At 56.4% G+C, this 12,841-nt stretch overlaps 4 protein-coding genes across 4 annotated transcripts; 3 read left to right on the top strand and 1 right to left on the bottom strand.

Moving 5' to 3' along the window:
* Positions 1-57: 57 nt before the first annotated feature.
* ACO1O0_001364 (U1 small nuclear ribonucleoprotein of 70kDa MW N terminal-domain-containing protein) lies at positions 58-1,568 on the top strand (the record flags this gene model as incomplete). Its single annotated transcript, XM_083190851.1, has 4 exons — positions 58-319; positions 382-509; positions 559-664; positions 913-1,568. 4 exons carry the CDS (start codon positions 58-60, stop codon positions 1,566-1,568), a joined length of 1,152 nt encoding a protein of 383 aa, XP_083054710.1.
* A 762-nt stretch (positions 1,569-2,330) lies between these two features.
* On the bottom strand, positions 2,331-3,186 carry MRT4 (ribosome assembly factor MRT4; the record flags this gene model as incomplete). Its single annotated transcript, XM_083190850.1, has 3 exons — positions 2,331-2,394; positions 2,448-2,927; positions 2,996-3,186. The coding sequence occupies 3 exons, from the start codon at positions 3,184-3,186 to the stop codon at positions 2,331-2,333; spliced, it is 735 nt and encodes a 244-aa protein (XP_083054709.1).
* A 1,300-nt stretch (positions 3,187-4,486) lies between these two features.
* On the top strand, positions 4,487-6,232 carry ACO1O0_001362 (nuclear transport factor 2 family protein; the record flags this gene model as incomplete). The annotated part of the gene is made up of 4 exons (XM_083190849.1): positions 4,487-4,678; positions 4,732-4,806; positions 4,868-5,875; positions 5,939-6,232. The coding sequence occupies 4 exons, from the start codon at positions 4,487-4,489 to the stop codon at positions 6,230-6,232; spliced, it is 1,569 nt and encodes a 522-aa protein (XP_083054708.1).
* A 4,249-nt stretch (positions 6,233-10,481) lies between these two features.
* Positions 10,482-12,172, top strand: ACO1O0_001361 (uncharacterized protein; the record flags this gene model as incomplete). The annotated part of the gene is made up of 2 exons (XM_083190848.1): positions 10,482-11,245; positions 11,344-12,172. 2 exons carry the CDS (start codon positions 10,482-10,484, stop codon positions 12,170-12,172), a joined length of 1,593 nt encoding a protein of 530 aa, XP_083054707.1.
* Between the last annotated feature and the right edge of the window lie 669 nt (positions 12,173-12,841).

Raw genomic sequence — 12,841 nt, 5'->3', positions numbered from 1 at the left:
GGATCACAATCTGCCTCGTCAACTAAGGAGCAGGCTGATGCCCTTGCAGTCGCTGCGATGACGGACAAGCTACCGCCACAGCTGCTCGCGCTCTTCGCGGCGCGCCCCCCCCTGCGATTCCTCGAACATCCGGACTACGCGCCCGAGAAGCGCAAGACCGCGACCGTCGGTGGCGTGGCTGCTTTCCTCCCCGAGCTACAGAAGTACAAGGAGACAGACGCGTACACGCCCACAGAGAGCTGGCTGCAGGCTCGCGACCGGAAGAAGCTAGAGAAGAAGGCCGCCGTGGAGCAGCTGCGCAATGATGCCCCCAAGATTTGTGAGGCGACAACGGCGGGACTCTAATGCGACCATGCTTGCTGACTACCATTGTTCGTTTAGACAAGCCTAATGAGGACCCCAACATCCGTGGCGATGCCTTCAAGACGATCATCGTGGCTCGCCTCAGCTACGAAGCTGATGAGCGCGACCTGGAGCGGGAGTTTGGGCGATTCGGCCCCATCGAACGTGTATGATCTCAAGCTGGACCGTCCTGTGAATACTACTGACCCGCCACAGATTCGGATTGTCAAGGACACTCATGCACATGAGAAGCCCAACAAGAAGAAGAAGCCCCATCGGGGATACGCATTTGTTGTCTTTGAACGCGAAAAAGACATGAGAGGTAAATATCTTCCCTTCCAACCCCCCCCCCCAACATTCCTACCACAGCAGCTTTATATAGGCTTTTATGGAACATGCCCCGGAGATGTGGCCCTCAAGCTTGCCCTCTCCGAGCTTGGACTGCGAGACACAAAGGGCCCTCAAGCATGCCTGTCTCTGCTCTATTCTGTTTTCCTCATCCTCAAACATCGAGCTCCATCATGGGTAAGCTTTACTGACACGTGCGCCCGGTGGCGCAAACATGAGTAGCGGCTCTGGAGTCTTCCGATGGTATTCGTATTAAGGACCGCAACGTCAAGGTTGACGTTGAGCGAGGCCGTACTGTCAAGTCCTGGCTACCCCGTAGACTTGGGGGCGGCCTGGGCGGCCGTGGTTACACCAAGGCTATGTCGTCACGGGCCCCGGCTGGCGGCTACGGTGGCGGTTACCGTGGAGGATTTAAGGGTTTCGACGGCGGCCGTGGCCGTGGTGGTTTCCGTGGCGGCTTCGGAGGTCGCGGTGGGTTCCGACGAGAGGGCTTTGGTGGACGGGACGACCGAAACGGCTTCGGCACACCTAGCGGCGCACCTTCCGGTCCCGGCTTCGATCGTAGAAACGGGGACCGACACTTCTCCGGTGGTGGGTATGATCGCGACGGCGGACGCTCATTTGAGGACAGACGTGACGACCGACGTGACTATCGCGGTGGTGGCCGTGATGGCGGTCGATTCGGGGACCGTGACAACAACCGACGCACCGGGAGCAACATGGAACCCATCGGCGGCCGCCGCGAGGGTGGTGGTGGGTACCGCGATCGTGAGCGTGACCGCGACCGCGACTACGACCGTCCTCCTCGGGACGACAGCCGAAAGCGAGGCTACGAGGGTGGCGGCTACGACGAATCACGCAAAATCCGCCGCTACTAATAAATCTGATACGCACACTTCCGCCGCAACTAAGCCTCGCCGTCTGGATATCTGGTGGGTTGTCAGGTCTCCTAGCACCTCCTTTTTAGCCCGACTCCGCCCCGAGTTCCGCAAACGGGTAAGCAGAACCTACGAAGCCTTTGCATACAACCTTTATATATCTGAAGCGCGGCCACTTGCCGAAACCCGTCTGCTACCCCGGCCTCATCAAGCACCGCCCGAAGCAATACGTATCGACTCCCATAGAGCACATGCACACCCCCTGGATTCAACTCGATCAGCAGCTTCTCATTTTCTTTGGTCAGCATGAAAGTTCCGGCCGTCTCACGAGGTAACGGAGTTGGAAGTAATCTCTCGTTTGTTTGTACACTATCAAGGACTTCAAGAGGCAGGCTCAAAAGTCGATCGTGGATAGCTCTCAGTCCACGGCAGAATGGTAAGGTCAGAGGTAAGCTGTGACCTACTAGTTAGTAATCACCGCAGAGTCTCAATAGGGGGCCGTGACCTATGCTCAAGCAAGCGGAGGGAATAACTGTACGAATATGACCATGATATGCTACGTGAAAACGCTCTCCGTGGAAAATCCATTCATTTCGGGGGCGTCTACCTCAAGAAATCCACTGCCCTCCGGTTCCCAAACCTTTTAAAACCCCAACGCCGAGATCCCATGTAATCCACGCTGGTATCAGTCATATCTAACAGATGAGTCCCGTCGGGCCACTGCCGACATCCTTATATCCATGATGCTGCAATAATCGACATTTACTCGGCGTCCATGGCGTCAGGGTTCACTTCTGTGATCTCGCCAGTTGCCGCGCTCCAGTAACTATAGCAAGTTTAGTACCAGCCCCGAATAAGGAAGAGAGCGGGAAAACTTACGCTACGACATTGATCTTGAACTCACTCAGGCAGGCACCAAACAGCTTCAGCAGCCTTGTCTGCCTCGAGTCCAGCACCTCGCCCTCCTTGCAGACCCTGTAGCCCTCGCCATCGCCGGTCTCCTCGCCCAGGACAACCTTGCCCTTGACCATCCTGGTGGGGACGCCCAGCCTGCGTAGCTCGGGCTCAATGGAGTGCTCGAGGGGCACGTCATGTTCGGTGGGCACCTCGCCGGCGGTGGCATAGATAATACCCGTGGGGATGGTGAAGTCGCGGGTGGCGGGAACGCCAGCGCGGGCAAAGTCGACGGGGGCGAAGGAGTTGAGATAGTCGAGGACGGACTCGACGGGGCGATTGGTCAGGAGCAGGCCAACTGTGCCGGACAGGTACTGCGTGAGGTCCTCAATGCCGGGGGCGGCGGCCTCAGAGGGGGACTGGCCGAGGGCGCGAGCCATGAGCTTGGTCTTGCCGAAGAAGACGCTGCGTCGCATCTCTGTCAGCACCCTGCGGCAAGAGAGAAGGGGGGGATGGAGGTAGCGGGATCTTACCGGCTGTCTGACAGCTCGCGGCGGACGTCCTTGAGGTGGTTGTTGCGCATGTTATCGACGCTGAAGACGAAGCAGTGCTGGTACTCGGGGATGGCTCCGCGGATGTTCTCGAAAAGCTGGTCCTTCTGCTCGCGGGTCTTTTTGGCGACCTGGGTCATGTGGACCACCTTTGCGCGCTTCGACTTGGGCATCTTGGCGGATTTGGTTCTTGATTCCTTTCAATGGGGTATATACGGCGTCTGTCGGGAGTGCAGAGGAGGGAGTTGTATGAAAATTGTAGCGGGTTTGGGCGTGGGGTTGGCTGGTGGTTTGCTTTGGTCCCTGCGAGAGAAGGCGCTGCTGATAAGATTGTAAAAAAAAATTCGAGGAACGGCCCTGAATTTTTTTGGGCAGTGGTGGCCGGCGGTGGCTGCCCCGCAGTGGCTCACCGAGACCAACAGCCCAGACAACCAGATTGAGCCAGCAACAGGAGCAGTGCAGTGTGGGGATCTCACCGACTCACCGAGTGAGTGAACCCAACTTTGGGCATCCCAGCCTTCAATGGGGTGAATATCTCGTAGAGAACCTCTATATAGCTTAGGAAATGTGCTGTGCATGGCTATCAAGATCCTGATGCTGTAGCCGATCAACGGATAGCGATTCTGATACCCCAGAGTCGGGTACAGAAGATCTGCATTCATCTCATGATCTGCCCTGCATCTGGTTGGACTGATCCAGAGTTGGAGGCAATTGCCGGTGGCTGTCTACAAACATATATATCTAGATGTAAGGCAGGTGACACGCAGTAACCTTCTTGCCCTTATTTACGCTTTGATGATTGTTGGTGGAGGGAGAGCTTATTTTGGCACACTGGAGTGTAGTGGCCCGTTGCTGGTAAATGCCCTTGGCCCTTGGGTGGCTTTGGGCACTCTGAGCGCCGCACAAGTCACCACTATTACCTATTAGTAGCAGTAGCGCACGGGCCACACACCTCCAACACGAGCACCCAGAAGCCAATCGTCCAACTGGGTTGTTATTTTTTCTCGTCCCCATATTTGACCTCGTTGCTCCAACATTCCAAACGTTTCCACCCTCCCCATCACCACCTCTACTGCGCTCATCCCGAGTCGTCACCCCTGCGTGATTCTAATACTCCTCCTCTTCTCATCTCCCGAACTACGAACCACTTGTCCCATATCTTCTCTCTTCCTCGTACATATCCGCACACGCGCCACCCCGTTTGTCATCAACAACTCAGTGCCCTTTCTTCTCGCGCACTATCCCCCCATCGCTCTTTTTGGACCCCGATTCCGACGTCCAAATCTCCGACTGCGACTCTAAGAGACTTGAAGCTCCCCACGCCTCACTTGCACTTGCTGCCCATCTCCCCCGGCTCTACGCACGCGACGGCCGAATCCTCTGCTGCTGTCGCCACACCTCTCTTGGCACTTCCTCTCTTCCTCCACCAGAGCCGCCCCTCGATATCCGGCCCCGCGGAGCCCAGAAGCAGAAATGGCCACCAACGGTAACTTTGCCCACCAGGAGCAGTACAAGGGCTCCGCCGACCAGTTCACCGCTACCCCTGCGTCTATCGACCCCGCCAACGCGTCTGGCGCCAGCAATGATCTCTCCAAGGATGAGGTTGGTTGGTACTTTGTCGAGCAGTACTACACCACCCTGAGCAAGTCGCCCGAGAAGCTCCACGTAAGTCTTCGAGTTGCTCGCGATGCAGGATTATTCCAGCTAACTCAATACAGCTCTTCTACGGCAAGCGCTCTCAGTTCGTCAGCGGAGTCGAGGCTGAGGTTGCCAACGTCTCTGTCGGACGTCAGGTGTGTTTGATTCACTAAATCACATGATGAGGGACCGAATTGCTAACCCTAATCGTCACAGGCCATTCAGGAGCGCATTAAGCAGCTCGATTTCCAGGACTCCAAGGTCCGCGTCTCCAACGTCGATTCTCAGGCTTCTTTCGATGGCATCGTCATTCAGGTCATTGGCGAGGTCTCCAGCAAGACCGGCGAGCCCAAGAAGTTTGTCCAGACGTTTGTTCTGGCCCAGCAGCCTTCTGGCTACTTTGTTCTGAACGATATTCTGCGATATATCGACGACGAGAGCGACGAGGTTGCCGAGACCGCTGCCGAGATCTCGGCTGATAGGCCTAATGCTGATGTCCCTGCCGTTGCTCCCGCTGAGTCGGAGCCTGCCGCGGCCCCCGAGGTCACCAAGAACGAGGAGCCAACCGAATTGGACACCGAGGTTGTTGACGAGAAGCTGGAGGAAACTGCCGCCTCCGAGGAGGTTCCGGCCACCAACGGTTCTGTGGTGCCAGTTATTGATGCCCCCGAGCCCGCCAAGGTTGAGGCTCCCGTCGCCGACCCTGACGCTACCGTTGAAGAGCTGGCTGAGGAGGATGCTAAGGAGTCGGAGAAGCCCAAGGACCCCAGCCCCTCCCCTGTTGCTAAGCCCGTGCCTGCTGAAGCCGCTCCTGCGGAGCCTGCTGCCCCTCTTAAGCCCATGACCTGGGCTAGCCGCGCTGCGGCTGCTGCTGGCCCTCGCCCGGTCGTCCCTCTGCCCAAGACTGCCACTCCTCCCGCCCAGAACCAGAACCGGGCTCCCGCCCCTGCCCCCGCCCCTGCCCCGGCCGCTGCCGCTGCCCAGGCCAGTGCCCCGGCACCCACTGCTGAAGCATCTGCTCCTAAGGATACTGCAGGATGGCAGACGGCGGGCGCGGACTCTAAGCGACAGAACCGCCCGCAGTCTATCTCCGCGGCCCCAGCTGAGAAGGAAGGTACTCTTGGCTATGTTAAGTACGTGACGGAGAAGGTGCAGGATGCGGACCTTAAGAAGGCCCTTGAGGCCCATGGAGAGCTTGCGTACTTTGACATCAACCGCCAGAAGGTATGTTGAATATACCCTATGGGGACTTCTTATGTGATACGCGGTTAACTAACGATTACCCAGAACTGCGCTTTTGTCGAGTATAAGACTACCGAGGGATACAATGCTGCTTTGAACTCGAACCCCCATGTGGTCAACGGCGAGCAGATCATCGTCGAGCAGCGTCGTCCTAAGTCTACTGCCTACGGCGGTAGCAACTACGGCAGTGGTGGCCGTGGAGGCGCCCAGCGCGGCCGTGGTGGTTTCGATGGCAACCGCGCCGGCGGACAGGGCGGCTCCCGGGGCAACTTTTCTGGACAGAACCGCGGTCGAGGTGCTCCGCGTGGCCGCGGCGGTGCCCAGGCTGCCAACGCCTAAGAGTGATATCGAGTGACCAAGGTCTCCAAAGATATCACGGGCCATCTCGAGGGATAAATGCATCTTTTGCTACCATCTCGCCGACGATGGCAGTCCGACATTCACTCGTGCCGTCCAATATGATCTGCGCGCAATGTGCCCAGTTACAGATTGGCCCTTTAAAAAGAGATTAAGATGCAGCGATGGGAGCATGGTATCTGGAGTTTGGCGGGAGCCACATTGCCTTTTTTCATCTTCGATTCTTGTTCTTTTCTTCACCGTGTTTTTTTTGTTCACATTGCATTCGGCCAAGACAGCCCAGCTTAGACTGGGACTCTGATGGAGCCTCCTCCTCAGGAAGTATCCAGGATGCCGAGTGTTCGCATGACCAGCACTTGGAGGCGGACGGCGGTATTGGTGATTAGGGGGAGGTAAAGGGAAGGGAAAGGAAGTGAACGAGGGAGGCAGGCGTATTGTGCTTCCGGCAAGCAGCGGGCGACGAGGCATGTACCATAGCATTGGGGGCCGGATAGGGATAAAGGCAGGGGAGTTGGAAGGACCAAAAGGACCAAAAACTCGTGTATACTTAACGCATGCTGTTACACTTGCCGCATACAATGGACACTCCAGTAATGGATTTAAAAGGCTGATAATGATGCACATTCTCGTAAGGTTCATCTGGTCATGTCGGGGTTTATATTGCCTGGTGCCACTCGGGGACTTTCTGGCGGTCTAATATCGCGTCATCACTGCAGCGCATTAGTGAAATGCATCGCACGGAAGTTCCGAGGGCCAATTGTTGACGGGTCTCGTCGACTCGTGCCTGTCGGGACTTGAGAAATCGGGATACGTGCAGGAGAAGGAGGCCGATTGACAAGGGAGTCTCTCAGCCAAGGGCCTCGCAGGAGGCTCGGAGTCGGGCAGAGTGCTGGTATTATTACATATAATATCCGTAATTTGTACTTTTTGTAGCATTCAATACTACCACCTTCTTCTTTCTGACAGGGATGCCCTTTCGGCAGCACTTGCAAGTTGTCTGGATGGAAGTGGAGGGCGAGCGTAGGGTGCATGGCAGGTTCAGGCGATCAGCAAATGGGGTTGTCGGGCGACTCGGCGGCCCCCCCCTCCCTTCTCTCTCTGCAACGGCAGATGCCAAGTCATGCGACATGCCGCATGGGTGTGCCGATCTTCCGTCAGGGAGGGCTTCGGATTTGGGGAAAGAAGAGAGAGTGAGAGAGAGCGATCACGGGCTCGGACCACCTGAGTTTTACCTGAGTTTGAGACGCCGCGGGGGGGTTTTGCAGTTGAGGCCCAACGGCCAGGGGGGGATTGGTGGTGACGGGCGAATGTGGCTTGCCGGGACAGGCGGGAAGGAATGGCGATCGGCACGGCATTTGGGGAGTAGATTTTATTAGTCTGCTAGTCTAGACTGTCCAGGCTTGCCATGGGGGGACCTTTTGCTGTGACAAAAGGGCATTTGGCGGTGGGAATCAGGATGTGAGCTCAGTCAAGTTGGCCAACGGCCCAACGCCCCGGGTTCGTGGGCGTGGCTGAGTCGGAGGATGGATCATGGCATCGGGTACGGGAACCTTGATGAGCTGGCCCCGCCCCGGGGACCCGATGCCAAGACGGGCAGGACGTTGTTTCGAAGCCCGGGCAGGCCTTCTCGGCCGCCAACGATTCCGAGGTTTCAAGCTGGGGTGTGCGCAAGGAGGTCCGGAAGCGCTGTAGGGACCCGGGGGAAGAGCACGTAGTTAAAAGGGGGATGATGTTCATGTCCAGTGTCAAACGTCAGGGGACATATGTCAGACGTTAAACGTCAAACGACGGGCGTTGCGGAGCTTTGGGACGTGAGAGAGACATGGGAGACGACACGTCGGGGCCCGTGGACGATCGGCTTTAAGGGCCGCAAGTAGGGATAGACTAATGGGGAGTCTGAACAGAGATTATTATTATTATTATTATTATTATTTGGCCATGCTCAGGGGACAGACGGCTCAGGGGCCAGATCACTTGACTGCTGGCCCGTCGGACGGACGGAGACAAAGGTCGCTCCGGTTGTAATTCTCGACGCAACGTGGTCCGAAGTTCTTTCCATGGCGCCACGTGAGGATAGTATTTGTGGTTGTAATACATAATACTACGTAAATCTGTACCTGCAAATGTTCGGACCAAAAGTTCGAGGAGGCTTGGCAGCGGCGTGGGCAGAAAATCGATCTCGAATCTGGCCGAGCAGGGGTCGCAAGGATTGCCCCCGTTTGTGGGACCGAGCGCTTCAAAGGTGCCAAAGTCCCACGTCACAAAAGTTCCGGGTGGTCTCACCTCCGGCCCTTTCACAGGCTGGCTCACCAACCTGTGGTGCGTTATGCTTCGCTCGCCCTGGTCATCAGTCATTTGATCAGGAGCTCAACAAGATGATGCCTTCAGCCTTGCTGTCGCACCCTGTTCTCTGATGCTGCGATTTTTGCCCTCTGGTTGGCTGGCCACGCCGAGCCGCGAGGACGGGTATGTACGAGTGAAGTAATAAATGTTGATGATTCATTGCATCAGAAGGAAGCAAAATCATTTTTGTCGTTTGGGGTGGATTCTGTTTGTCACGCTGTGGATGCTGCTCATGCAAAGGGCGTGGGTGCGTGAGCGTGAACTTCTGAATCCGAAGCCGAAGGGTACGAGGCGGCGAGCTGAATCCAACGGCGAGACGTTTTAGACTCGGCGGCCATCAAGCCATCAAGCCATCAAGCCATCAAGCCATCAAGCCATCGAGCCCAGTCATCGGTATGTGCGGATACTATTACTCGTACATGTCGGCAATACGGATGTCGATACTGTGGAACGGAGGTGGAACACATACATAATCATACTAGTATTAGTACGAGTACCGACGACTATGGAGCAGCACGGAGGCAGGAACCACTATAATGCGGCTGTATCCGTACTCGCGCCTTACTTGCAAAGGATTCAATTCAAAACGTCGATTACAGCGACATTCGGGTATGGGATCAAGTATGAATGCCGTGTCTTCCGGTTTATACGGAGCTGGGGGTCGTACCTGCCCAGGGCGTGGTCACAGTGCCCCTCTCCCCCGTGGCTTGTCGCGATGCTGCAGCAGGTGCGGATGCCTGGCACCTACCCAGAACAGACTAGTGGGCCCTACCGTGCATGCCTTGGGGATCTTTTGGGCCTTTTGGGGACATGCAACGCCGGGAAAGAGCTCCAGAAACGCGCTGGTCGCGGAAAGTGCCTTTGAGTTGTGGCCAGTGCATGGGGCGTCCCGTTGGCGCCAGCGTTGATGCGACCTCACCTCACGCTACTCTCCCTCGACTCCGTCGCTAACTCCGTATTGTCCCAAATGTCTCCATCTCCACGGATCGGCACCGCTGGTTCGGTTACCTATACTAGCGGCCTGGGTACAGTCGTCGACTCGCCTGTCTGTCTGCTGTCACTCTGTATCCGTACGCCCCTGCTGGCCACCTGCGCACATTTTCGCGCGGCCCTCTAACTCGTTCTCCCCGGCTTCCACGGCACTCGCAGTCCTTTTGAGGCTCCCAGGCGCGTGAGCGGCTCAGCTGTGCCGATCGCACTTCCACTCCCCCATTTCACACCTCTTTCACACCTCGCTCTCTGCATCACCCGCCTTTTCTTTTTTACTCTTGTCTTGTTAACGTGCATTTCCGTGCGGCCCCTTCTGAAACCTTCTTGTTCGCTGCCAATTAGCACTCTAATCGCCGCCGTCTTGGCTCGGACCTCGCCGGTGTCTCACGCGCGCTAGACAAAAGACCCGTCAGAGCCCATCACGACTCCAACATTGGTCCTTGGCTGCCAACCAAGTACTCGTGCGCACCCCGGTGTTCACCCGGGCCATCAACCGGTCCTTTCGCTTTACCTTTTCGCCTTGCGACTTCCTCTGCGACCCTCCTCACCATGCCCCCGAGCGGGTCGCTATGATACGACGCTTTGGGGTGACTCCATCAGCGGAGACTCGAATGACCGAGACGTCTTCCGTCTCCCACGTCTCCGACGCTAGATGACAGTCTTCTCCTCACCTCGACTCGCTCGCTTCGCTGTCCGCGCTTGACGCCAACTCCCGGACCGAGTTGGTGTCTTGCCGTGGTTCGTTCTCTGACACCAACCTAAGCGTCAGGTCCCATTTAGTCCGAGCGAGTCGAGCCCACAGGCAGACCGACCGACCGATCCTCCGCTGCCTCCGGTCCCCAGGTTGCCGTACCCGGCACAAACCCACCTGCATATAAGCCGGCCCTCCCACCCCATCATGGACCCCCGCGGCCAGTCGGTCCTTCCCCATGGACCTCCGACGATGTCCTCTCCGCCGGCGGCGACCGTTCGGCGGCGCCTGTCTATGGATGAGGATCTATACTATCAACGAGTTATGACAGAGGCCCCACGTCGGCCCTCACGTCCCCCGCCATATCAGGTCGAGGACCCCAAGCTTCAGCATGACGACGCACCCAAGGCAGTGAACCCCGAGGTTCGCGGAAAGGATGAAGAAGAAGGCAAAGACAAGAGCAAGAGCAAGGGCAAGAGCAAATTCAAGATGAAGGTCAAGGGGAGGGACAAGGGCAGGGACAAGGGCAAGGACAAGGGCAAGGACAAAGGCAAGGACAAAGACAAGGACAAAGACAAGGACAAAGACAAGGACAAAGACAAGGATAAAGACAAGAGCAGGAGCGCCACAGGCCCGAGCCTCAGCAGCAATGACGGGGTCAACCGGATTCTAGAGATGCCGGAAGCCCTTCCCGCTTACTCGAGCTCTATCGACCTTGAAGGGATTTTCATGAAGAAACACGAGATCGAGGATACGACCAAGAGAGCAGAAGACCGTCGCTGGCATACGACCTTTGTTACTCTCACTGGTACCGCTTTGAACCTCTACACAGTTAAGAAGAACAGGACGTGGGGGACGCGGGATGGCCCTACTATCAGCCCGGATAACCCGCCTTGGATGCGCAAATCAAAGTTGGAGAAGTCGTACAGCCTACTTTACGCTGACGCTGGTATTGCGGCTGACTACAAGAAGTGAGTTCCATCTCCACTTTCGAGAGCCTCCTCAAGGGGTACAGTTGTGGTCTCTGAATTAAAAGGCGGCGATGGCTAACCTTCACAACTTGGTGTAGGCGTCGCTACGTCATCCGCATACGAGCCGAGACAGATCAATTTCTGTTATCGTGCATTGAGCTGAGCACATTTAACAAGTGGTTGGAGAGCCTCTTTGCGGCGATCGATGTGGCCTTGCCCATTGATGACCGCGATTTCCCCCGGGATATGTCCATCCCACGAATGCAGCGTGTGCAGTGGTTTCGGAGCATAAACCCTGCCCATGGAGGGCTCGCGATGGCCCAGCCTTTGCAACGAGACTCATCACAGGAGACTGGATCGGAGAATCCATTTGGCGATCCATCCGGAGCACCTCTAGGCGAAAACTCGAGTCCAAGGTTTCTCCGACGGCGCTCATCATCCCCGGATCCTCTTCCAATACTGTACCAGGCCGACGCCCAACCTCCACGATCACCGCCAGGGACAGATGAAGTAGGGGATGACGGTAGCCTCCGAGCAGCTCCATACCCGGAGGATAACGAAGAAGATGACGGCGACGACGGCGACGACGGGGATATCGGCGAGCCGGTATCGTCTGTCCCACGCCTTGAACCCACGCACCGTCTGAGCACGTCGTCATACCCCAATATTGGTGTCGACCCACACTCAGGGAAATGGGTGCCTGAGCATCGGTGGTCCAGCGCACATGACTTATTGTACGCCAAGCTTTGCTACAGTAACCTCCTCTTCCGGAGCCCCCGAAAATCCAACTACATCATCAGACAAGGAAAGAAGTGGTACGTCGACTGGACCACTGGTCGGATGGTGCGGGTTCTGCCGCCGGCGTATGGAGAGGTGGACTATTTTGGGCCTTGGCAGGTCATTCATACAGAAAACATGCGCATTTAGAGGGGCTGTGCCTCATGGCGACGGGGTTGCTGCCATTTTCATTATTATCATTTACGACGACGGCTTGGATGGGAGCATCTCATCGGGGCCTCTTACGACACGGAATTCATGACTGGATATACCCACTTGCCGGGTGTCAAGGCTCACCGGGAGCACATCACCAGCGTCATTTTGGGCAACACAAGATTTTTCCTTGAGCGAGAGGAGACGGGCTGTACGGGGGCATTGCAACGGCTAGGTGGTGCGTGCATTGGCTTGTCGGTGCATTTGTGGCGCATTTTGGGTTAGGAAAGCATATTGCAAACATACATGGGGCGACGGGAACAGCCTTTGATCATGGGGCGGAGTTTTTTTCCATTCTTCATGTTGTTTTACATCCTCTTTCTAACATCTGCCTTGAGCGGTTCGCAACCGCAGATGCTGTATATACGCAAGGCACTGGAAATTACATAGCGCCCACTGGGCAATTTGGAGCAAATCCAGACTTGAACCAGCCGAAAGGAACTCTCTGAGACTACGCGTGACTTTTGTGAGTCGTGATAGTGTAGTACATACAAGTCTAGACCAATGTAGATGAACAAAAAATCAAACCGTGGTATCATTCATTGCCCTGCGCGGGCAGCCCGACTCCATAACCCAATGTCCAACTCATGCCTAATATCATCAGCT

This window comes from Amphichorda felina, assembly GCF_050947745.1.
Source record: "Amphichorda felina strain 45539 chromosome Unknown scaffold_1, whole genome shotgun sequence".
NCBI lineage: Eukaryota > Fungi > Ascomycota > Sordariomycetes > Hypocreales > Bionectriaceae > Amphichorda > Amphichorda felina.
The sequence above is the reverse complement of the archived record's forward strand: the minus strand, read 5'-3'. Positions and strand labels throughout refer to the sequence as shown.